Source organism: Leptonotus elevatus, chromosome 3, assembly GCF_054856555.1.
Source record: "Leptonotus elevatus isolate MCC_2025b chromosome 3, RoL_Lele_1.0, whole genome shotgun sequence".
NCBI lineage: Eukaryota > Metazoa > Chordata > Actinopteri > Syngnathiformes > Syngnathidae > Leptonotus > Leptonotus elevatus.
This window is the reverse complement of record NC_141241.1, coordinates 6,975,349-6,997,197: the sequence shown is the minus strand read 5'-3', so window position 1 is coordinate 6,997,197 and position 21,849 is coordinate 6,975,349. Positions and strand designations below refer to the sequence as shown.

The window sequence follows — 21,849 nt, the reverse complement described above, 5'->3', positions numbered from 1 at the left end:
AAAATAGCGAAGCTAAAAGTAACCAAAAAGTAAAGCTCTGGTTACTTTTTTGCATACTTTGTCATTCTTACCTCTGGGAACTCCTTAAAGACGGTTGGAAAACCCTTTTGAAGCTCATCGTGAGAATGCCAAGAATGTGCGAAAAAGTAATAAGAGAAAAGGGTGGCTATTTATCTATTTGAGTATTTACACCTTTTTTTTGTTAAGTAGAAAACTCCAAATGTGTTTGTTAGTTGTCATAGTTTTGATGCCTTCAGTGAGAATCTACAATGTACAGTTGTGAAAATAAAGCAAATGTATTGAATAAGAAGGTGTGTCCAAACTTTTGGCCTGTACTGTATGTATCTTGGCTCAATAAAGGTTGGGAAACACTGGCTCCAAGGAATAAGTCTTCATTTTTGGTAGGAGAAAAAAACTGAAGACATGTGAAACATTTATTTTAAAAATTCAACATTGGTTAGTTGTTACACATGTTCCATATAAGTTGATGGATAGTGAGTCTCAATCAGTTTCTTGACAAGCCTTTTCATTTCAGCAAAATGTCAAATGAAAATCCAGGCAAATTGAATTAGTTTTCCTCCATAAAGAATATAATACAGTAAAGAAAACAATGTCACACTGGTTAGTACATCACAGCCTATTTTAGCAGATCATATGTATAATACAAACATAGTATATAATTCAAACATATAAAATCAGTTCAATTCCTTTTACATAATTTACTGTACATGTACTGTACACAGTATCTCCTATCACTTTTGTTTTGTACTAACGTGGAAACTACTGAAACATTACAATGTACAGAACACTTATCAATGTAGCTATGGCACAAACTTAACCTAAGCATTATTACTTACTGTGTGTTCTCATGTGATTATTCAATGAAGAATGGTAACTAAAGCTTGTATGGCAGATGGAGCAGGTAAAAGGTTTTTCTCCAGTGTGTGATCGCGAGTGTGTTATCAAATTTGTCCTTTGAGTGAATCTTTTGCCACATTCTGAGCAAGCGAAAGGTTTCTCTCCTGTGTGTGTTCTCATGTGCTGGACCAACCCGGACTGAACTCGGAAATTTGCATCGCAGACTGTGCAGGAAAATGGCTTCTCTCCAGTGTGTGTTCTTGAGTGTGTTCTCAAATTTCCCTTTCGGGAGAATCTTTGCCCACACACTGAGCAAGAAAAAGGTTTTTCACCTGTGTGTGTTTGTGTGTGCGCTACCATGGATTCCTTTCGAGAGAATCTTCTATTGCAGATTGGACAAGAATAAGGTTTTTCCCCAGTGTGCGTTCTCATGTGCTTGACCAACAATGCACGCACTCGAAAACTTGTGTTACAGATAGAGCAGGGAAAAGGTTTTTCTCCAGTGTGTGTTCTTGTGTGTGCTATTAAAGTTGTCATTTCAGATAAGCCTTTCCCACAAAATGAGCACACAAAAGGTTTCTCTCCTGTGTGAATCCTCATGTGTCTTTTCAGATTTCTCTTGTTGACAAAAGTTTTGTCACATTCAGAACACGTCAAGCGTGCATTGTCAGTGCAACATGTCGCATTACCCTTGGCGTTTTCATCATCAGTGTCAGGAGAGGGCGATGTCGTGTCATCGTTATCTGACAGTGGAGTTTCGAGGCTGCCTGCTTGTGATGTATTTTCACATTGGCTGCGTTGAAACTGTGAGGACTGAGGCTCATCATCGTCGTCTTCACTCTTCACGACGACACGAATCACTGGGAAGTCCATTGCTGGAAGTTGCTGACTAATGCTGTGTTCATCCTCTTCCACTTTAACGTGAGAGGGATACGGATCCTCTGGCTCAGGCGGAAACTCTATTATACTGGAAATTTCTGCTGGTCTGATCCCGCCAATGTCCTCCATTGCTGGTGCTTTGATGTAAGATGTCAAACTGGAATGATAAGAAATCATATAATCATCAACATAAGGACAAGACGAGATAAGACAAGAAATTCGCTACCGCTAGCAGATAAGTTGCAGATCACGGCAAAAATAACTACTGCCTAAAACCAAGGGCGGGCAATTCAAGTAGGGGTACAAAGTCCTATATTTTCTTGGGCAAAGGGGAGCCACTTCAAATTTGCTATACATATAGGGATACACAGAAAAAGTCATGTGATGGCTAGGGTTTACTTTTTTTTTTAAATGGGAGGGGGTTCACATTCTCACAGGGCTCCTGTGATAATTTATAGTTTTACAGTAAGAAGTTAGTTACACACATGGCGATGATTTCTTCGTCATGCGTCGAGTCGATCACATTTTGAAAATCGCTGTTTTCCACACCGCTTTATGCACACTGAATGATAAAGTAGAAACATATAAACATTTATATTAGAGAAGTGGACAGACCTGATCTATGTGTTCTTTTAGTTCGAGAAAGTTCCTCGTCGGACTCTCGGACTTCCGCGTTTCTTTGGTCGCGGCCAGCTAGCAGGCTAAACTAGCCTGTGGAATTTCAGACTGCATCTAATCGAGTTTACCCAAAATAGTATAATTAATGCTGTTCAATCAGTTATATGAAATAAAAACTTGCTCGAAAACCCCCCCGAGCAATAACAAGATTTGACAACATGGTCTGTCTTGTTTCAAGCGCATATGTAGCTAAGCCGAGGCAATACTACTTTCTACGGCAATATCACTTGGACAAAATAAATTGTCATGAGATATTCCTCCGAGTAATTAAAACACATCATAGAAGCGGTGATAGATTTATGTTTTATTCCACTATGTAAAAATTATGTAAAATATAACCAATCAAAAAGATACACTTTTTAAATAAACAAATATACAGTTTTGTATGAAAAATATATAATTTAATATAATATAGCCTATATAACTACGACCATACAATTTGGGAGCGGACGGACCTATTCTAATGTTCGAGACATCATCGCTCAGTTGAGGGAATGAGGAAACAACCGTGAACTTTTAATTGATTTGATTGAATGAATGATTTCTTTTTCATTAAACAAATCAATTGCAAACTTTACATTCATCAGTTCGGAGGTCAGTATATTGCCTATTAGTATGGAACCTAAATTATAAAAACATTTTAATAGTAACTATTTAAAAAAAAATATATATATATATTTTTTATTACATTTCAGTCTCATAGTAATGTGTATAAACACTATGGAGGTGTTCATCCACAGTACACACCATCTGACTGTACAGTTCACCCAATTGCAAATATCTACAACCTTGCTATTTCATGGTCAGAAAGTACACGGGATTACAACAGGAAGAAAAAGGCGTACGCGAACGCTGAAATACTCAAAATGCAATATGACAGTTCAGAGAAATGAGGGAATATGTCTGGCTCTTTTCTGGACATATATTATGGGCAGACGAGCAGTCATAAAGGAGGATAAGTAATACGGTTGATGGCTGGATGGATTTAGAGAGAATATATGTGTACACGTGCTGTGAATCTTTGTGACAAGATCATGCGATTTCAGTATAAAGTTTCTTACGCTGTAAGATTTATTTACATTTGAACAGGGATGTGCATTTTTTACATCCACTACTTTCTTCATTTGATTCTACAACTGGTGGTGTATGAGAGATGACATTCAAGCATTTATTAATTTGTATCAAATTTTTCTTTTCTCAATGAAGAATTAGGAAATATTTGAAGTGGTATAAATTTAATGTATACATCACATCATGACATAGCAAACCATATCTACAAATGTGCTGTATAGCAGAGCTGGGTTAGCGATTATGTACACGCTATATCACAACTTTGATAATAGCCGTGTTTGGATTGGAATCACTCCGGTGAGTTTGCCATTTTGAAGTGGTGGTCAAATATGTATTGAGCACGGTTACAGTACATTAACCTACAATGCATGAATAACCGATGCCCCCCAATCTTGCGCCAATGCAAAAAATACAAATAAAACGAAGACAGAGAACAGCGGGAAATATCATACAAATGTACATTATTATTATTTTATTTACTTTTTATACTCGTCTGAAAAAAACAATGTTGATTTTCTTAAATTTGTTAAATATTTATTACCAATGTCTACCAACTACCGTTGATCTGGTATGTTGTATTTGTGCAACTGTAATAAGCTAATTAACTTAATTTTTCTTTTGTTGATGACTGATGAGTGAACTTAAAATCACTATACTGTGTAGTGTTAACCAAAAATAACCATGAACTTTTTTAAATCACACAAACTTGAGCAGCAGCAGTGTGTGTTTTCATGTGTTTCCTCAGTGATGAGCGATCACGGAAGGTGGCGTCGCACATTGTGCAGGAAAACGGTTTCTGGTCTTTGTGTCTTCTGCTGTGAGTACTCAGCGCTGAGCGATCGCGAAAACTCGTGTGACAGATTTTGCAGGGAAATGGTTTCTCTCCGGTGTGAGTTCGGTTGTGCGCTATCAAATATTCATTTTCGGAGAATCTTTTGTTGCAGAATGAGCAGGCGTAGGGTTTTTCTCCGCTGTGTGTTCTTGTGTGTCTAATCCAAGTTGACCTGTGAGGGAATCTTTTACCACACACCGAACAGGAAAAAGGCTTCTCGCCAGTGTGTGTCCTCATGTGTATCATCAAAGAAGCCTTTCGGGAGAACGTTTGACAACAAACTGAACAGGAAAAAGGTTTTTCTCCTGTGTGGGTTCTTGCGTGTCTTATCAAGTGTCCCTTTATAGAGAAGCTTTTACCGCAGTCTGCACACATAAAGGGTTTGACACTTGCGTGACATCTCATGTGTCTTTTCAGATTCCTCTTCTTTTCAAATGTTTTGTTACATTCAGAACATTTAAGTTTTTTCATGTCCGTGTGACATGTGGTATCACCTTTAGCCTGTTCGTCGTCGGTGTCATGGGAGTGTGACGGTGCGTCGTCGCTATCTGATAGTGGAGGTAAGAGGCTGTCTTGAGATTCTCCGCAATGGTCTCCATCTCCTTCTTCATCATCTTCATCATCATCATCACCACTCTTTACAATAACACGCTTCAGTAGCATTTCCTCCTCCTCAAGTTCTTGAAACGACTCTCCCTCCTGGCCGATGGTGCGTTCATCCTTTTCCTCTTTAACGTAGGGAGACTCTGGTTCCTGCTGCTCCACCCTGGAGCTGGATTCCTGCTGCTCAGTGGAGATGTCTTCACTGACGACTGCAGGACACAAGAGGACAAGCACACATGGTTTGGAATTGTCAAGGCTTGAGTATATCTTCGCTTAAGTACACAAAACATAACAGAAACGCAATACAAGACAAGAGAAGGTGAAAACTCAGTTAGTTGGGCTTGAAATGTTTTACGATAGACGTCGTATAACATTTACGTTATTGTTCAGGTCTCAACATATTCATACTCGACTAATTGTCCATGCACCTCTCATATACAATAGTTACATCGATTCGTACCTCCAGTGATTCATCGATGATATACCAACACGTGAACGGAGGAAGTTAACAAACCTGCTCTGGTGAAAGCATCCAGTAATTGACGTTGACGCTGGTTCTCCTCTTTGGTTCGACAAAGTTCCTCCTCGTACTCTGCTATCGTACTTTCAAACACGACAAATATTTCTTCCACGGCTGCACTTAGTCGCTGATTCAACAACGCTCTCAGCATTTGCACTTTACACATTTTCCACAGGATCGAGCTCAGCATTAGCGGCGTGTTGCTAAATTTCGTCTTTGTTCACAGCGAGCACACTTAAAAAGCTTGAGATACTTCAATGTAACACGGAGGCGAGTTTATCGCGACACGAATCATTAATTATATCGACGTTGTTCGAAATAAACGAACAGAAATAACCTCACAAGCACGCGAAGGTAAGAAGAACTTTAGTTGATTTATCATTTACGCCATTTTGTTTGTAGCCACCTGAAGTTAGAAAATCAACTACGGATAGTCCCATTGGACAAATCAGTGTTTTCGTAGCATCGTAATTTAAGTCATTGTGATTTGAAAACACACTGAGAGCTATACGATGTACATAAATCGCCACCCACATACTTATAATCATACAGGGTGGGACAAAATTAGGCTACAGTTTTGTTTTTTACATGAACTTGAGGGTAGGAAAGTAGAACGACTAGAGAAGGAAGGAAGGTGAGAAGGATAAAGGAAACAAGGATGTATGGAATGAAGGAAAAGGGACGCGATGAAGTGAAAGAGAATGGAAGGAAGGGGGGAAACTAGGATGGTATGAAAGAAAGGAAAAATGATGGAAAGAAGGAAGGGAAAATAAGAATGATAAAGTAGGCAAACGCGATGATTCGAAAGAAAGGATGGAAGAATGAAAGAAAGTGATAAGGAAGATAAGGATTAAAAGACGAATGGAAGCGAGGGAAGAGGAAGGATAAATTTAAATAAAGCAAGTAGTACTTCATCCTCTTGGTAAAAAAAAAGAAAAGAAAAAAAGTTTTGCATTCAAACAATACAAGTAATCATTCCAGAAACATATCAGATGATGCGCAAAGGAGACACTAATCAGCTGGAAGAACAATCTACATTTATTTGATAATGTTTGAATGTTTTTTCTTCAGTCATAACATTAAACTTAACTACATGCAGAGATTGAGGGGGGCAAACATTTGTACATCTATACCCTCTAATAGGTGCTGCTGGAGTTTTGAAAAACTAAACAGGGCTCTCTACTAATGCCTTTTTTGAAACTCAGCTTGTGATTTGGGCTTTTTGAATGATTTAATATGCCTTTTTGGAGATTCGAACCCAATTTTCAGGTTTGCAAATATTTTTTTTCAAAGTTTTGAGAACGTTCAAAGTTTACAGGTTTCAAAAACGGGAAACAAATCAATGCAAATTTTTTTTGTGTAATGTAAACAATTGCTTAGTCATACGAAAATGTTTTCGGAGATTCAAACCCTTATTACGAGGTTTCGAGTATTGGCAGGATTCTGATTCCATACTCTACTTCCACCCACTGGTCTTCAATTGTCATTAATGAATTAATTATTAGCCTGCAAGTGTTTATTCTGGATAATTCCTTCTTTTGACCAAGTTTTGCTTCTTCTTTTTTTAAACCACATTTTCTACCCCCTTCATTACATAATTGTATTGATCTTTGTATTTATTTTTATTTACATTTTTGCACCTGTTGAAATTACACTATTTCAGAGTTTCTACTCTTATTCACTAGTCGTATTACTACTGCACTACAATTACTAAGATTATTATTTGAAGGGAGATTATTTAAATGATCATTAGGATGTAAATATTGTAAATTTGCAATTGACAAACACGTCTTGAATTTAAAATGATGCTGCATATTAATAGGATGGTGTTAGTTACATAATAGCTCAGGTTAGGTTGAAATTTAATGGACACTCGACTCAGACTTGCTTGATTTTTGACAACTTGAGACATGTTTGAAACTTGAAGGTTTCCGTGACGAGACTTTCTTGTGACTTGCACATACGCTACTTGCAAAATGTTTGCGATATTTCACCTTCAAGTGAAATTTCAGAATCAAACTAAAATGCACTGTAAAGGTGAACTTAATCTGACCTTGTCAAAACTTTTGAATGCACATGTACAACCGGCTCTTTGACATTCACACTAGTTTGACGTGCATTGGAAAGTTTAAAGGTTATTGCGAGTTTTAGGTTCATCCTGACATTTTGTGTAGTGTATATGACCTACTCCCGACTCACATACATTTCATACAACGGGTGGTACAATGGTGTCAAGGAAGTAAGTTGAAGTGATAAATTTAGTCTGACTTGTTAGTGGAGGAAGTTACGTACATCTGCACTTGCATTCTTTCAAAATCAAATAATTGTAAGATTAATTTGAAATTACATTCAAGTTTTGGGATCATAGTTGAGCATATTTACAGTTTAAACTATTAATATAGGCAATTGATAAAAAAAAGTAAACATTTTCAGGGAGTGTATAAATTATTCATGATTTTTCTCTTAAAGTTCCCTACATGTACATGTGAAAGAGCTTCTAGTGTTCCATTTATTAACAGTCCTTCATTGACTGCTGGTGTTCTCCCCAGCACACTTGTGTCTGTCAACCTGAAACTTGTGCATAAATCTTTTATCACACACACTGCAGCCAAAAACTTTCTCCCCGGTGTGTGTCTTCATGTGTGTTGCCAACGCCGAACGAACCCGAAAATTTTTGTTGCACACGGAGCAGGTGTACGGTCTCTCTCCAGTGTGCGTTCTTGTGTGTATGATCAAGCTTCCTTTCTGAGTGAATCTTTTGCCGCAAACCGAGCAGGCGAAAGGTTTTTCCCCAGTGTGCGTTCGCATGTGTATCATCATTACTGAGTGCACCCGAAAACTCGTGTTGCAGACCGAGCAGGTGAAAGGCTTTTCCCCAGTGTGTGTTCTTGTATGCGATATCAAATGTCCCTTGTGAGCAAATCTTTTATCGCAAAACGGGCAGGTAAAAGGTTTCTCTCCAGTGTGCGTTCTCATGTGTGTAGCTAAAGCGGAATTATCGCGGAAACGTTTTGTGCAGAGTGAGCATGTATATGGTCTTTCTCCCGTGTGTGTTCTTGTGTGTGCCACCAAACTCGCTCTCTGAGAGAACTTTTTGTCACAAAGTGAGCAGTCAAAGGGTTTTTCTCCTGTGTGACATCTCCTGTGTCTTTTCAACGTGGAGTTGTCGCTAAAGGTTTTGTCACAATCAATGCATTGAAGATGTCCACTGTCGGTCTGACACCTCACATCACCTTTAGGGTCATCGACATCAGGACAGTGTGACGACATGTCGTCGCTGTCTGATCGCGGAGCTAAGAGACTGTTTGCTCGGGATCGCTGTTTTTTGCTTTGGATGTGTTGACACTGCGAGGAGTGAGGCTCGTCTTCATCTTCACTCTTCACGTGGACAACAGTCAATGGGAACTTGGCTATGTCAGCCTCCTCCTCCTCCTCTTTAATGCAAGAGGGCTCAGTGTCATCCTGCTCCTCCCCAGGGTTCCACTCTTGGTGCTCAGGGAGAAAATCATCTTCACTGAAACTTTTCGCAGGTCTTACTCCACCAACATCCTCCATTGATTGAGCATCTACAACAAACGTCAAATCTTAAAATGTATATTGCAATAATCAATCAGCATTATTTACATGACTATTTACAGACTTGAGGTCCAGGCAGTGCTGGGATTAAATATGACTTCAGACTGCATTTCATCAATTCATTTTCTAATCTATACTGTGTATCCTCATGATTGCAGGATAATATGGAGACCATCCGAGCTGTTTTTTAATGGAGGGGTGGGGTACACCCTGGACTGATCACCAGCCAATCGCAGGGCAAATATTGATCATGCATCATCCATTTCACCATTCATTCCATCCTTGGAATCATTTCATAATTTCTTGATTTCACCCATTCACGCTTACGTTCACACTTTGAGTTTCAAAACACAATCGGAAGATACAGAGCAAGTAAGAGTAAGAAGTGAACCAACCTTCTCTGTTTGATCCAAACTGAGGCTTGAAAACACCGTCCAATATTTGACGCTGTCGCTCGTTCTCCGCTTTTGTACGACAAAGTTCGTCCTCGTACTCTGCGATCGTTTTTTGGAACACTACAAATACTTCGTCAATTGCTGCACTCAATCGCTGATTGAGCAACGCTCTCAGCATTTGCACTTTGCACATTTTCACTCGACAATCACAAAACTCACACTGAATCTTTGCTTTAGCGATGTGCTGATAACTTCAGCGTCTCTTTGTTCGCAGTTAGCAAGCTAAGCTAACTAGAGGGACCCTCGACCGATTTACGGAAGGAAAATAAATAAATAAATAAATAGTGTTTGACAGTGTTATACGAAAATAAATACATTCGGAATACAAATGTAACGACTGTGTAATGGGCGCACAGCACTAACATCAACAACCACGTCGTCTTGTTTGCTTTTGTTAATGCTAACCTCGTCCATTCTTTTCTTCTTTGTCTCTTTTTGCAACTTCTTTTTCGTTGTTTTAAGGAAGGCATACAAACTGGATTAGCGCATTACCGCCACCCATTGATTTACAACGATTACTGCCTTAGTTTACACGTGAGAGGAGTGACGAGACAAGATACAGCGCTCATCCCTCTGTGATAAAAATAATTAAAATAAAAAGGAAGACATGTGAGTGGGATAAGTGACAAACCTGTTATGGGTAACTTAGCTTGAGGCTGAATTGTAACCAGTAGCTGAAGTTGGCGCTCGTTCTCCTTTTTTATACGTTAAAGTTCACCATTGTATTACGTTTGCGTTTACGCTCTTCCGAATAAACTGAAGTGAGAAGAAAACAAGGTAGTCAACCCAAAGACCTGTCAATAATATTGTGGCAGTCTTCTGTGGGAATTTGATTTCGCTTGCCTTCGTGAATCATTGCGCATGCGTATATTGACAATTTAACGGCAGACCGCTGGGGACAAAACACTTTCGAACGTTGGTATTATTGAAGCCTACTTAAACGCACCAACTAACTTGCATTTGATTACTTAACATTAAAGAATTTATTTAGCTATACCATGCATAGTATACCTTTGTTGGGTTAATATTAGCAAGCAATCCCCGCCTTTAAACTGAATTTAATATCCTTTATTGAAATATATTATTTCATAGTAAGACGACGTAATGAAACCTCCACGCCTGAGGGAGGCAGTAAAGTGGTAAAATATACTCGCTGTTTTGTCTGCCGGAAATTACAAATAAATCAAGGAAAAGACGGAAGCAAGAGGACGCTGGTGCGGTTAAATCAATGTTATTGCATTTATTGTAACGCCCTTTGTTATTTATTGTGTAAACACATTCTTCCTCTCCGGATAAACTTGTGGCAGTGTTAGTAGCTTCTCTTTCTAGTTTGACTTGCTAGCTGCAAGGTTAACAACACATCGCCAAGCGGATCTCAAGTGTTTCGGTTGTGTACGTGTGTGAAAATGTGCGAAAGAATAGTAGGAGAGACTCTCTCGTGAACGGGCGTCACCATCAACAACTGGATGCTGTTTTCCAGCCTGATGCTGAATTACACGGAGCAGGTTTGTTCACTTACAAGTACATATTACACAACTTCCCATTTTGTCAGAAACACAAAAGTTTTTAGTGTCCTTATTGGACAATGACGAAGATGATCATGTGTTTTTTCTTAGATGATCGTTAACTTAAAACGGGCACGCTTTGTATAAGCATGTCACTAGTATGCTCTCACGGGAAAAACAATATGTGCCACAGTATTCTGGTTGGGAGTCACTTATCCATGACCAATAAAATTATGACCCTGGATGGTAAATCTGCAATTACTCCGATTATAACTTGCAGGTCAAAGTCAGAAGGGTACAATATGTTCATCTATGAGTCTTCAAATTGCTCTATAAATGTGATTTCATGTTAAAATACACATTAAGACCAGAGATGTTCGATACCACTTTTTTTCCAGACTGATGCCAGTACGATAAGCCACTTCAGCTTCAATATAACTGTGACGACCGATAGAAGAGCTAGGAAGGGGTTTATTGTACTAAAGCCCAGATGAAGACAAAAGCGCATGCAAGTCACTATAAAGTAAAAAAACAAACATTGATTGTATTTTCAATCATGGAGGCAGCACTTCATCACCAATTCACTTAATAATGTGTGTGTGTGCGGTTTTTTACAGGGCCCTGTGTTGATAGGCTAGTTTATTGCTAAGGGTGAGGTGAGTTTATTATTGACTTTACCCAACCGTGTGTGTTTTTCTTTTTGTGTTCTGCAGACATCAGTAAAGATCTTTACCTTGAGCATAAGGAGTGGAGCACCTTGATGGAAGAGGAAAAGCCAGAGCACCACCACATTAAAGCGGAAGAAGAGCCAGATTCCCGACACGTTAAAAATGAAGAAGACGAACACAGCATCAGTCAGGATGGAGATCAGCTCCGATGTCTGGACGAGGCTGATGTCTCCAAGTTTCTAATCACAGTTGTGCCTGTGAAGAGTGAAGATGGCGAAGATGATGATGATGATGGAGAGCACTGTGAAGCATCTCAAGCAGGCGGCCTCTTAGCGCCACCATCAGACAGTGAAGACCCAATTTCACACTCTCCTGACACTGGTGATGAAAAAACTGAACGTGATAAGAGACGTCACACGGACAACACTCGCTTCAGATGCTCTGAATGTGACAACACGTTTTATGACAGTAGTAATCTGAAAAGACACCAGAAACGTCACACGAACTTCACAGGCTTCAAATGCCCTCAGTGTGACAAAACTTTATATGACACGTCAACGTTGAAACGGCATATGAGGGTGCACACTGGGGAGAAACCATTCAGTTGTTCATTTTGCGGCAAAAGTTTCTCTCTCAGGACAAACTTTATAACACACATGAGAACACACACTGGAGAGAAGCCATATTCCTGTTCGGTGTGCAATGCAAGTTTTAGTGTCAGTTCATTATTAGTCCAACACATGAGAACACACACTGGGGAGAAACCTTTTTCATGTTCAGTGTGTGGTAAAGGATTCTCTCAAAAGGCAAGTTTAATAACTCATTCAAGAACACACACCGGGGAGAAACCTTTTGCCTGCTCAGTTTGCGGCAAACAATTCTCTCAAAAGGGACACTTTGTCAGGCACACAAAAACGCACACTGGAATTAAACATTTTACATGCTCTGTCTGCAATACAAGTCTAAGCAGTCATGCAGTATTAAGCAAACACATGAGAACGCACACTGAGAGACCCTGCAGCTGTTCACTTTGTGGTCAAACATTCACTCTAAAGGTCAATTTGTTAAGGCATGTACGAACACACACTGGCGAAAAGCCTTTTGCCTGCTCTGTGTGTGGTAAAGGATTTTCTCAAAAGGCAAATTTGATGACGCACACAAGAATACACACTGGAGAAAAACCTTTCATCTGCTCAGTCTGTCAAATAGGTTTTCGGGATCGTTCAATATTGGTTCAACATATGAGAACGCACACTGGTGAGAAACCTTTTACCTGCTCAGTCTGCAGCCAAACATTCTCACAAAGGGCAAATTTGACAAGACATAAAAGAAGACATGGTGGAAAAAGAAAGTCTTTCTGCTCAATGTGTAACACAACTTGCAGCGATAGTTCAGGATTGTGTGAACACGTGCGAGGAGAGAGTATATAGTGTTCATTCTGTTTTCCGTGTACACAGTAAGTAAATATAATACAATCTAAACTATGTGGTGTGCAATGATTTAGTATGATGTACTAAAGTTATCGTTCCTTCAAAAAATCTTTCTGAATAGCGTTTCAGGATTTTTTTTATTGCACATACTTTGTATTTAAATAAAGTCAACACAACTTAATGGTGTCCTTTCTTGTTTGGATAGCTACACTTATGCTTATTACATATTTTACACTGTGCTATACTAGGATACTCTACAGGGAGAAATAACCATGCCGTGAATGACAAGCAACTCCTGGATCATTTAACAACACAGCGATGCAATATCTAATACATCAATGCAACATCCAGTACTTAAAACCAAATGTACAAATTAATTTGTTGGGTCAATTACTACATTTTTAGAATATTACATGTTCTTTTTACCTAATCTGGTGTATCAACACACAAACTTTGAACTTGTCTGTTGACCGCAGACCTACCTATATAATATGTTTAATCAAAATAAATTATAATTTAATATACTGTACAATAAATATCTAATCCAAAATCTGTGCATGCCGAACACCAAAAACGAATGTGTTTTGACTCCATTGCCGTTCCGTAAGAGTGATCGCTTTACGGCGCATGCGTAGTATAGACATTTGAAAACGCACGAAAGTATCCACACTGGGGGAAAACCCTTCTCCTTGTACAATGTACGACAAAAGTTTTTGTGATCGTTCAGCATTTGTCCACCAAACGAGAACACACACTGGTGAGGAAGTGTTCAGTAGCAAGTTTGTGGGAAGAAAGATTCTCTTACAAGTATCAAGTGGACAAACACACGTGCTGGCGAGAATAGCAGTCACGAAGCTGCAGTGCTTTGAATAAACTCAAGGCTGACTCACTTTGACGTCACAATCATCAGTGCGCTAGACATTGTGCAGTTTGTTATCATTTGGTCTATCCATTTTCAATCAACAATGAAAAATGCCAGATTTATCACATTTCAATTTTAGACGTTCTGCACGGCTCCCAGGTACTGACATGGAAGCAATCAAGTATATTCAGAATGATACAAGTTAGTGCATGCTATCATTGGAGTTGATGGTTTTGTTCTGTTTTTTTTCTTCCTATTTTTGATCTTAACTACAAATTGAAATATGAAAACTGCAAGAAGTTTTTTTTTTTTTTTTTTAACCAATTGGAAAGGAAATGAATGAATACTGTGTTCCGATTTAGACACTTTGATGTTGATTGATAATAACACAATGCTTTTGGTGAAAATAAATATTCCACGGCCGGGAAGCGGAAGTAACAAAATAAAAGCTCTAGGGCTTTGTGCGTTTGTATTGTCATATGTGTTTAAAAAATAAGGGTGTGGAAAAAATTACTCTTGGACATATATTAGAGATACAGGCATGTGATTTGACCAAAGTGAAATTATCTGAAAATTTAGCCGGGGGTCTGGGGGCCGCAGGCACCCAGCTAGGTCCAGGCAGCGCCCTGGTGGGTGGGCCAGGGGGGCGAAGACCCCCGTAGCTCATGGGTTTTCCGTGATTTTAAGTACTTTCAATGCACTCAGATGACAAAGAAATAGACAAAACAACAGCATAAATTTCCAATGTATATTGAACTATCCCATATAAAATTGCAGTTTTAGTCAACTCAAAATCAGTCACATTCAAAAATTATTTATGTCATAAATAATGTTTTTCTATTTTTTGCTCATTAAAACATTCAACATATTTACAGGAATATACAAGTGTTCATTCTTGAGCACAATCCATTCACATGACACAAACACTACTTCCTCCTAGACTTCATTGCTTTGGAATGGGTCTTTCTAGCCTGCTTCTGTGCAGCTTTGATGGTTCTTCTTGAGGCAGCCTTGCTCATTTGAGTGTCCTGTTTCACAGCAAGTTCTGTTCGTTTTGCAGACAACATAGCTGCTTCTGCATCCTTCTCCTCCCTGTACCTTTTGGAGGATGTCCTCAGATTTAGGCACAGTTTGGACTGCACAGGATCCATCAGAATGTCTTTCCTGCCAAAATGGCAACTCATGAGAGCCTTCACCATCTTGGCCAAGGTTGGGTATCTTCCAACAGCAAAGACTTGAGCCCACCAACGATCCAGTGCAATTGCCTTCCCCTCTGAGTCCAAAGGTGTTGGCAACTCACTGTCCAACTGGTATTCTCTCACCTCGAGATCATAGTTCCCCAGCTCTGACTCATCAAGGACATTGGTGACCAATGATGACAGCTTCTTCAGTAGGTTTAAAGTTAAGCTGTGTCCTCTGGCAAGTGGGTCAATGGCAGAGGCTGCTTTCAGAAGCTTGCTGTTCATGGGCAACTTTTTCTGAAGGTACAGTCCACATGCCAGATATGCTGCCTTGGCTTTGGCTTTGAACTTGAACACAACTGACGACTTGTTGGAAGAATCCATCAATTTGCTGGTGACACCACCATAGAAAATATCCTTTTCTCTGAGTTGGTTGGCTTTGTTGTTCAGCTCAATTTCTGTCAGTTTACAGCCTTGAATGGACTCTGGCTTCAGGAAACAGGACAAGAACTTCTTGAAGAAGGCCACTTGCTTGTCGTTCAGCTTGTGGATCATTGGTGTTTTCGACTCAAAGGTGATCACATAGTTCTTCAGCAAGGGCAGAACTGCTGTGTACAGGTTGAGGGTGAGAAGCGTATCCAATCTTGTGAAGAATATCTTCTCATAGATCCTCTGCTTCCTCCTCCTTCCTTCCTCAGTCATGTGCTTTTTGCCTAAAGCTGATTGTATGTCTTTGAGTTTGGCTTTGACTTCTCTTGGAATATCCTTCTTGTGGTAGATGGCCATGATGGTGGGGAGATAGAGTTCTTTATCTTCTCTGCCAAGAAATGCATGGTAGAAGATGGTAAAGACATCCATGAGGCGTAAGGTGGACATTGAAACATCATAGTTTGAAAGCCATCGATGGCTGACAAATCTCTCTGGCATGGTGAAGGTGATGCCTGTAAGAAAGCAAATTTCTTGAAGAGCTTCCTTCAGATCGGTTGACCACTTGAAATCATTGAAGAGATCATTATGGAGTCCTTCAATCTTGTACTCAAATGGCTTGCAAAAATGCTTGGAGGCGTTGTGGATGTGGTGGCAGGTATCCCCATCTATGTCAAGGAGATGTGGTGCTGGTCCCCCTCGCAAACGCGTCTCAACTCCAGATTTGGAACCCCGCATCACTGCACATGAGTCCATCAACACAGACACCAAATTGCTCCAGGGAATATTGTTCTTGGTCATGAGGGCTGAGAGTTCATCAAAGAGAGATTTGCTGTCAACTTTAACAACACTCAAAGATGCTAAATGTTCCACCACAACAGACTTTGTCAACGGGGAGAAATAGCTGACGAGTACACACAGGACACGGTGTAGATTGTTGCTGGTGGACTCGTCAATGTTCATTGAAAAGTGGGAGGATCTTAAGTTTGTTAAAGTCTCATCAAGCATAGTGCGAGCAAGGCCATACTTCATTTTGTATGATGCACTGGTTCTATCCATGGACAGTCCATTCAGAGCTTTTGGATCCCTTGCCAGTTCCTTTGACAGTGTGATGAGCTTTGGGGCCATGGTGAACGGAAGAGAATTTTCGGCCAGCACTCCCAACAGCATTGCCTGAAGAATAAAAGAAATTCAACAATAATCAGTAAACAATTAAATAATTTAAATAATTATTTGAATTATAATCCTAAATGTCATGCGACCAAAGTAAATAAAAAAGGATTTAGTCTAAACTTGCATGCACATTCACATGTCAGAATATTTATTATGGTAACAAAAAACGTTGCAAATTAGCTACAAAATAATAAATTATCTTTAACCATTGGAAATAATATTTACCATGCAATAAATCATTTAATCAATCATTCTTAATTTAATACATAATGCATAACAAAAACATAAAATACCTCATGCAGCAAGCTCTGGTAAAAACACAATCATTTCGATCATCTCTGTACTAACTGCATACTGTAGACAGTCAACATATTGAAAACTGAAAGTGCTAACATGCAGCATTCATTTGAGTTTGTGGATTAACCATGTTAAATAGTTAAGGCCATTTTTATTACGTTATAATATTTTCGAAAATTTGATCCCGATTAATTTGAAAAGTTTACCACCTACCTCAAAATTCACGACTCTATCAGCAACTGGTGCAGGTTGTTGGGGTGGATCACGTCTCTCCATTACCGCTCCCGATTGTGATGTCAATAAGGGATGGAGGCCATAAAGTTTTGGAGTTTTCGTTTGGGCACCAAAACTTCCAGCGATGGAATAATTTGTTGTTCTTGACTGGAGTTCTTTTACGTGTTTTTTGCTCTTTGCGTGACTTTCAAGAGCTTTGAAACCTCTCCCGCCATAGTCAATGGTATCACGGCACCAAATGCAAAGCGCTTTCCCGGCACGATCGATCTTCCGAATGAAGTCACTGAACAAATTCGTCACAGTCTTCTTTCCAACATTTGTCGATATATCCTTCTCTAACCAGTCCCAGCGAAACTTGTTTTTTACGAGTTTGTCAATTTCCTTAACTCGCGGAGCATCTTTGCGTTCGATCACGGACATCTTTCTTTAAACACTCGGCAAAAACGTGTGCGAAATGAACAACGGCATACTCTTATACCTTTATAACAAGCGCGTTTATTGGTCTACAAACAATGGCATACTCCTATGCCTTTATAACAAGCGCTCTTATTGGTCAACACGGAGACTTCCGCCAATCGCAAGATCGGTTTCATTTGAGTTGCGGAAACACTAAAACGGAATGCTGTAGAGAGACGAAATCGGATTTTTTTTTTTGGGGGGAGATAAAAAAAAAGCGGAATTCCGCGAATTAGCGGAAAAATCACATGCCTTATCTCAGATAAGAACTACCTGAAATATTAAAAACGTCAGAATAACTTTCTTTGAAACCTGTATCAACGTTGCTCTGGGCATCCGAGGTACGACGTGATCCTGGGGGTGGGGTTAATACGAGGTTTGGAGTTAAAATATTGAAAGTCATTTATATGAGAACAGAGTTTTGATATTGTCGTTTATTAAACGGTTCAGGTTTTCCCACAGGAAGTCGGCGCTACGTCACAAGCCGCCATTTTGTAGTTGGGGAAACGAGGTGCTCGACTCGAGCCAACTGTCTCTCAGTGAGTGAAGGCGAGTGTGCATTGCGCGGTGCATGCTTGCTGAGTTGGCTGCATAGTTTTCGACGAAATCGTATAAAAAAATCCCTTTTCCAGAATGTCGAAGATGCGCCGCGTCGTCGATTGTTTTGCCAGTAAAGCAAAGAAGTTGGGAAGGAGGTTTGACGGAAAAAGTGCTTCTCTGCAAATGCCCGACTTGGAACTTGTGACGGGCGACACGTGGAGTCAAGTACATCGTCGTCATGTTTTCTCTCTTGCGACATGGTTAGTATGTTTTTGTTTTGTTTTTAATGGAGAAGCCGTTAAGAGAAGCGTCTTATTATTGTGACTGTACAATATTTTAGTTCGCCATCCACGTGAGCTAGCCAGCCTGTTCAGTTTGTTCCATCCATTCTCTAAAGCGCGTATGCGTACTAGGGTCACAACACGATTTTATTTAACTGCTCACTAAAATGAAAACGTACCTCAATGTTACAATGTCGACAAATCGAATTCGATAGGACTCTAGAGCAGCACCGCTAAACTGATTGTGGAATTGCCTCGTGGCTGACTGACATGTGCTCGTGTGGCTAATGCTAACGCGAGTTAGAAGACTCGTAGCTTGAACATGTTCGAGGTTTTAATGTTTTTCCTCTCATAAACGTGTACTGCAACTTTTAACTAACAAATAAACCGAGTCTTGGAGTCTAAGTGTATGATTTTGTAATCATGGTCCAAACTAGATAGAAAGTTTAGAATATGCAAATACATTTATTTGAATACACTAATTTATTTTATGTACCCCCCAGCCCAGCCTCCACAGTTGTCCACATGCCATTTGAACACGTGGACATTTCTGTTGACTGATGAATTCTTATGCTGCATTTGCATGTAAGTGTACATTACAATTAAAACCTTGACCATTACTCAACGTCGATATGTAGTTCAATGCCAGTTTGACTCTTCTTTTATATTATTTGGTGATAGGTCAGTGTGGACCTTAGCTGCATCTTTGACAGCCTAGGCTCTCTTTTAGTGAGACATTCTGGGTTAATTTTTTCTCGATGCAACAATAACTGTCCCTGCGCTTTCTGCACACCTGCCTTGTGGTGTATCGGATTGAATAGGGGACTACATACGAAAAGTGATACTCGGAAATTGTGCACGGCAAACTTTCGATTGGAAGATTGACATATTATATCTTGTGTTTTTTATGCCCAGTGTCAAAGGAAGGCTGGAAACAGAATGATCCGGACAGTGCTCACTTGCTATTCGTGGGTGATCCGAACAGAGCCTTGCTGCAAAAAAATCTGTAAGTGATTGTAATCGGTTTATCTATTTAATAATAATAATAATGGGCAAATTTAGCAACTCACTTCAAACAGTTCCTCAGGACCAGGATACCACAAGATGCTCCTTGATTCACTTCCTCCAGTTCCTTGTCACCAAGATGACATATTATAGCTGCAAATACTTTGATTGTTTTGGTTTGAGTACAAAAACGGTGAATATATGAATCATGAATTCTGCACCGGGAATAAGAGGTGTTGACTGTTTAACACTAGTAGGATTCTACTTTAACATGGTGATAAGTTTGAATCTTAGCTGCATCTTTGACAGCCTAGGCTCTCTTTTTGTGAGACATTCTGGGTTATTTTTTTCTAGATGCAACAATAACTGTCCCCGCGCTTTCTGCACACCTGCCTTGTGGTGTATCGGATTGAATAGGGGACTACATATGAAAAGTGATACTCGGAAATTGTGCTTGGCAAACTTTCGATTGAAAGATTGACATATTATATCTTGTGTTTTTTATGCCCAGTGTCAAAGGAAGGCTGGAAACAGAATGATCTGTGCTCACTTGCTATTCGTGGGTGATCCGAACGGAGCCTTGCTGCAAAAAAATCTGTAAGTGATTGTAATCGGTTTATCTATTTAATAATAATAATAATAATAATTGGCAAACTTAGCAACTCACTTCAAACAGTTCCTCAAGACCAGGATACCACAAGATGCTCCTTGATTCACTTCCTCCAGTTCCTTGACACCAAGATGACATATAGCTGCAAATACTTTGATTGCTTTGGTTTGAGTATAAAAACGGTGAATATATTCTGTCACAACAGATTCTGCACCGGGAATAAGAGGTGTTGACTGTTTAACTCTAGTATGATTCTACTTTAACATGGTGATACGTTTGAATCTTAGCTGCGTCTTTGACAGCCTGGGTTCTCTTGTGAGAGATTCTGGGTTTTATTTATTTATTGATGCAACATAAACTGTCCCTGCATACCTGTCACGTGGCGTCTTAGATTGAATAGAGGAAGAAATGAAACCTGATTATGTGGAGAATGTGCTCGTTAACTCATTTGATCAAAACCCCAACATCCCATCCTTTGTCTTTTTGTCTGGTGTTAAGGAAGAAGAGAAACAGGCCCAACTGTCCCGTCTAGCGGCCGTGATGGAGAAAATGGACATGTCGCCAAGCGTCTGGTCTGAGGGAAAATAGGTTTTAGAATGTTGCCAGTGTCTTGGTTGTACGCATCTCAATGGGGCCAGATTGACCAGTTCCACTTCAATTCCCATCAGGTCAGTGCTCGTTGTGTTCCCAAATTGGGCTTTCTGATGCATCCACTGATAGACCTGAAGCAAGTTGCATTGGCTTCTAGGTTTGCAAAGAGATGCAAAACTAAACTTTCCTCTTGCTTTCTGACTGCTACTCTTACTTGGCAGCACAGTTTGAATTGGGGAATACATCTTAAGCTTATACTTCTTACTCTGGTCCCTTCAAACATTTCGGATATCTGGGGTGTCCTTTGTGTATTTTGCCCACGTTGTCTTTTGTTTTTGTAGACTGATTGTAGTCAAAATCTGTTGTATCAGTTGGGGCAGAATCACAAATTGGATATCTGTGGGTTTGGTCTGCGCAGCTTTCAGATGCTGGGCCAAGGCTACTATTTAAACTTTAAGCCCACTGCTTACTTAGATCTCTAATAAATAAGTTGAGCTGTGAAATTTACATCAGTGGTTATTCACTCCACTTATTTTCTTTCAGGAGGAACATGTCTTCTGGCAGGACAAAGTTAATGTTACCCGTGACAGCCTGGCAATCCCTTTAACCATCAAAACTGCCACCATGCCCCGACTTGAAGTGAAGCTGAAAGCTCATTTTGCAACTCTAGTATCCACGCAAACCAGGAAGAGACAAATGACAGGGCCATTTTCTCGGAGAAGCATGCTATTAATTACAATTTTAAATGTGTTAACTAGCAGTCTGATATAAAGCCTTTTTGGTGGCCCAGTCAGGACCGGTACTGGCCCTGTATATTCATCATATAATGCGATCAGTTGTAATTATGTATTGAACATCTTTACACTATGCAATTGCATTCATGTTGAATAAAGTTCTTGTTAGCATCATTGCCTGCGTATTATTTGACATGATAATTTGGTGATTAAAGTAGTTTTGCATCCTTGTCACCATTCTGTGAACTCGCTGCTGCTGGTATGAATTTAAAGCTGGGGGTGCTTAGGCTAGCCAAAGTTAGCAACATCACCCCAACCTAAATTCATGCCCCTTTATCCAGTTCTGTCTGCTGGGAAGGCGGGTTAGTCTTTTGGTCTGAAACC

The 21,849-nt window shown here is 39.7% G+C and overlaps 5 protein-coding genes, 1 long non-coding RNA gene and 3 other non-coding genes across 13 annotated transcripts; 5 read left to right on the top strand and 4 right to left on the bottom strand.

Moving 5' to 3' along the window:
• Positions 1-378: 378 nt before the first annotated feature.
• LOC147176792 (uncharacterized) lies at positions 379-2,650 on the bottom strand. Of its 2 annotated transcripts, none has more exons than XM_086072412.1 (2): positions 2,353-2,650; positions 379-1,894 (listed from the first exon to the last, which is right to left on the bottom strand). In XM_086072412.1, exon 2 carries the CDS (start codon positions 1,864-1,866, stop codon positions 850-852), a length of 1,017 nt encoding a protein of 338 aa, XP_085928538.1. In that variant the 5' UTR covers positions 1,867-1,894; positions 2,353-2,650; the 3' UTR covers positions 379-849. The 2 variants fall into 2 exon arrangements, with proteins under 2 accessions (XP_085928538.1, XP_085928540.1); XM_086072414.1 differs by having other exon boundaries at positions 2,223-2,368.
• A 981-nt stretch (positions 2,651-3,631) lies between these two features.
• LOC147176791 (uncharacterized) lies at positions 3,632-5,852 on the bottom strand. The gene is made up of 2 exons (XM_086072405.1): positions 5,436-5,852; positions 3,632-5,130 (listed from the first exon to the last, which is right to left on the bottom strand). The coding sequence occupies exons 1-2, from the start codon at positions 5,629-5,631 to the stop codon at positions 4,178-4,180; spliced, it is 1,149 nt and encodes a 382-aa protein (XP_085928531.1). The 5' UTR covers positions 5,632-5,852; the 3' UTR covers positions 3,632-4,177.
• A 604-nt stretch (positions 5,853-6,456) lies between these two features.
• Positions 6,457-10,316, bottom strand: LOC147176790 (uncharacterized). Of its 2 annotated transcripts, none has more exons than XM_086072400.1 (2): positions 9,413-10,316; positions 6,457-9,007 (listed from the first exon to the last, which is right to left on the bottom strand). In XM_086072400.1, exons 1-2 carry the CDS (start codon positions 9,603-9,605, stop codon positions 7,965-7,967), a joined length of 1,236 nt encoding a protein of 411 aa, XP_085928526.1. In that variant the 5' UTR covers positions 9,606-10,316; the 3' UTR covers positions 6,457-7,964. The 2 variants fall into 2 exon arrangements, with proteins under 2 accessions (XP_085928526.1, XP_085928527.1); XM_086072401.1 differs by having other exon boundaries at positions 10,104-10,316.
• A 351-nt stretch (positions 10,317-10,667) lies between these two features.
• Positions 10,668-13,267, top strand: LOC147176789 (uncharacterized). Its single transcript, XM_086072392.1, has 2 exons — positions 10,668-10,977; positions 11,691-13,267. The coding sequence occupies exon 2, from the start codon at positions 11,738-11,740 to the stop codon at positions 13,073-13,075; it is 1,338 nt and encodes a 445-aa protein (XP_085928518.1). The 5' UTR covers positions 10,668-10,977; positions 11,691-11,737; the 3' UTR covers positions 13,076-13,267.
• A 1,404-nt stretch (positions 13,268-14,671) lies between these two features.
• LOC147176788 (uncharacterized) lies at positions 14,672-17,774 on the bottom strand. The gene is made up of 2 exons (XM_086072378.1): positions 17,228-17,774; positions 14,672-16,717 (listed from the first exon to the last, which is right to left on the bottom strand). The coding sequence occupies exons 1-2, from the start codon at positions 17,666-17,668 to the stop codon at positions 14,864-14,866; spliced, it is 2,295 nt and encodes a 764-aa protein (XP_085928504.1). The 5' UTR covers positions 17,669-17,774; the 3' UTR covers positions 14,672-14,863.
• A 117-nt stretch (positions 17,775-17,891) lies between these two features.
• LOC147176784 (uncharacterized) lies at positions 17,892-21,639 on the top strand. Of its 3 annotated transcripts, none has more exons than XR_015094473.1 (7): positions 17,892-18,080; positions 18,167-18,504; positions 19,029-19,110; positions 19,441-19,531; positions 20,042-20,127; positions 20,639-20,808; positions 21,275-21,639. It is a non-coding gene; the product is annotated as an uncharacterized LOC147176784 (long non-coding RNA). The 3 variants fall into 3 exon arrangements; XR_015094474.1 differs by having other exon boundaries at positions 17,894-18,045; positions 18,155-18,504; XR_015094472.1 differs by having other exon boundaries at positions 17,893-18,504.
• Positions 19,224-19,358, top strand: LOC147176787 (small nucleolar RNA SNORA31). Its single transcript, XR_015094483.1, has one exon. It is a non-coding gene; the product is annotated as a small nucleolar RNA SNORA31 (small nucleolar RNA).
• On the top strand, positions 19,825-19,959 carry LOC147176786 (small nucleolar RNA SNORA31). Its single transcript, XR_015094482.1, has one exon. It is a non-coding gene; the product is annotated as a small nucleolar RNA SNORA31 (small nucleolar RNA).
• On the top strand, positions 20,845-20,978 carry LOC147176785 (small nucleolar RNA SNORA31). The gene has a single exon (XR_015094481.1). It is a non-coding gene; the product is annotated as a small nucleolar RNA SNORA31 (small nucleolar RNA).
• Positions 21,640-21,849: the final 210 nt, after the last annotated feature.

Excerpts from the sequence above, each read along its gene's own strand:
- LOC147176792 (XM_086072412.1), bottom strand. The coding sequence starts at position 1,866 with ATGGAGGACATTGGCGGGATCAGACCAGCAGAAATTTCCAGTATAATA.
- LOC147176791 (XM_086072405.1), bottom strand. The coding sequence starts at position 5,631 with ATGCTGAGCTCGATCCTGTGGAAAATGTGTAAAGTGCAAATGCTGAGA. Across the intron at positions 5,131-5,435 it reads GGATGCTTTCACCAGAGCAG|TCGTCAGTGAAGACATCTCC; the intron begins GTTTGTTAACTT and ends TGTGTCCTGCAG.
- LOC147176790 (XM_086072400.1), bottom strand. The coding sequence starts at position 9,605 with ATGTGCAAAGTGCAAATGCTGAGAGCGTTGCTCAATCAGCGATTGAGT. Across the intron at positions 9,008-9,412 it reads GTTTGGATCAAACAGAGAAG|ATGCTCAATCAATGGAGGAT; the intron begins GTTGGTTCACTT and ends CGTTTGTTGTAG.
- LOC147176789 (XM_086072392.1), top strand. The coding sequence starts at position 11,738 with ATGGAAGAGGAAAAGCCAGAGCACCACCACATTAAAGCGGAAGAAGAG.
- LOC147176788 (XM_086072378.1), bottom strand. The coding sequence starts at position 17,668 with ATGTCCGTGATCGAACGCAAAGATGCTCCGCGAGTTAAGGAAATTGAC. Across the intron at positions 16,718-17,227 it reads ATAGAGTCGTGAATTTTGAG|GCAATGCTGTTGGGAGTGCT; the intron begins GTAGGTGGTAAA and ends TTTATTCTTCAG.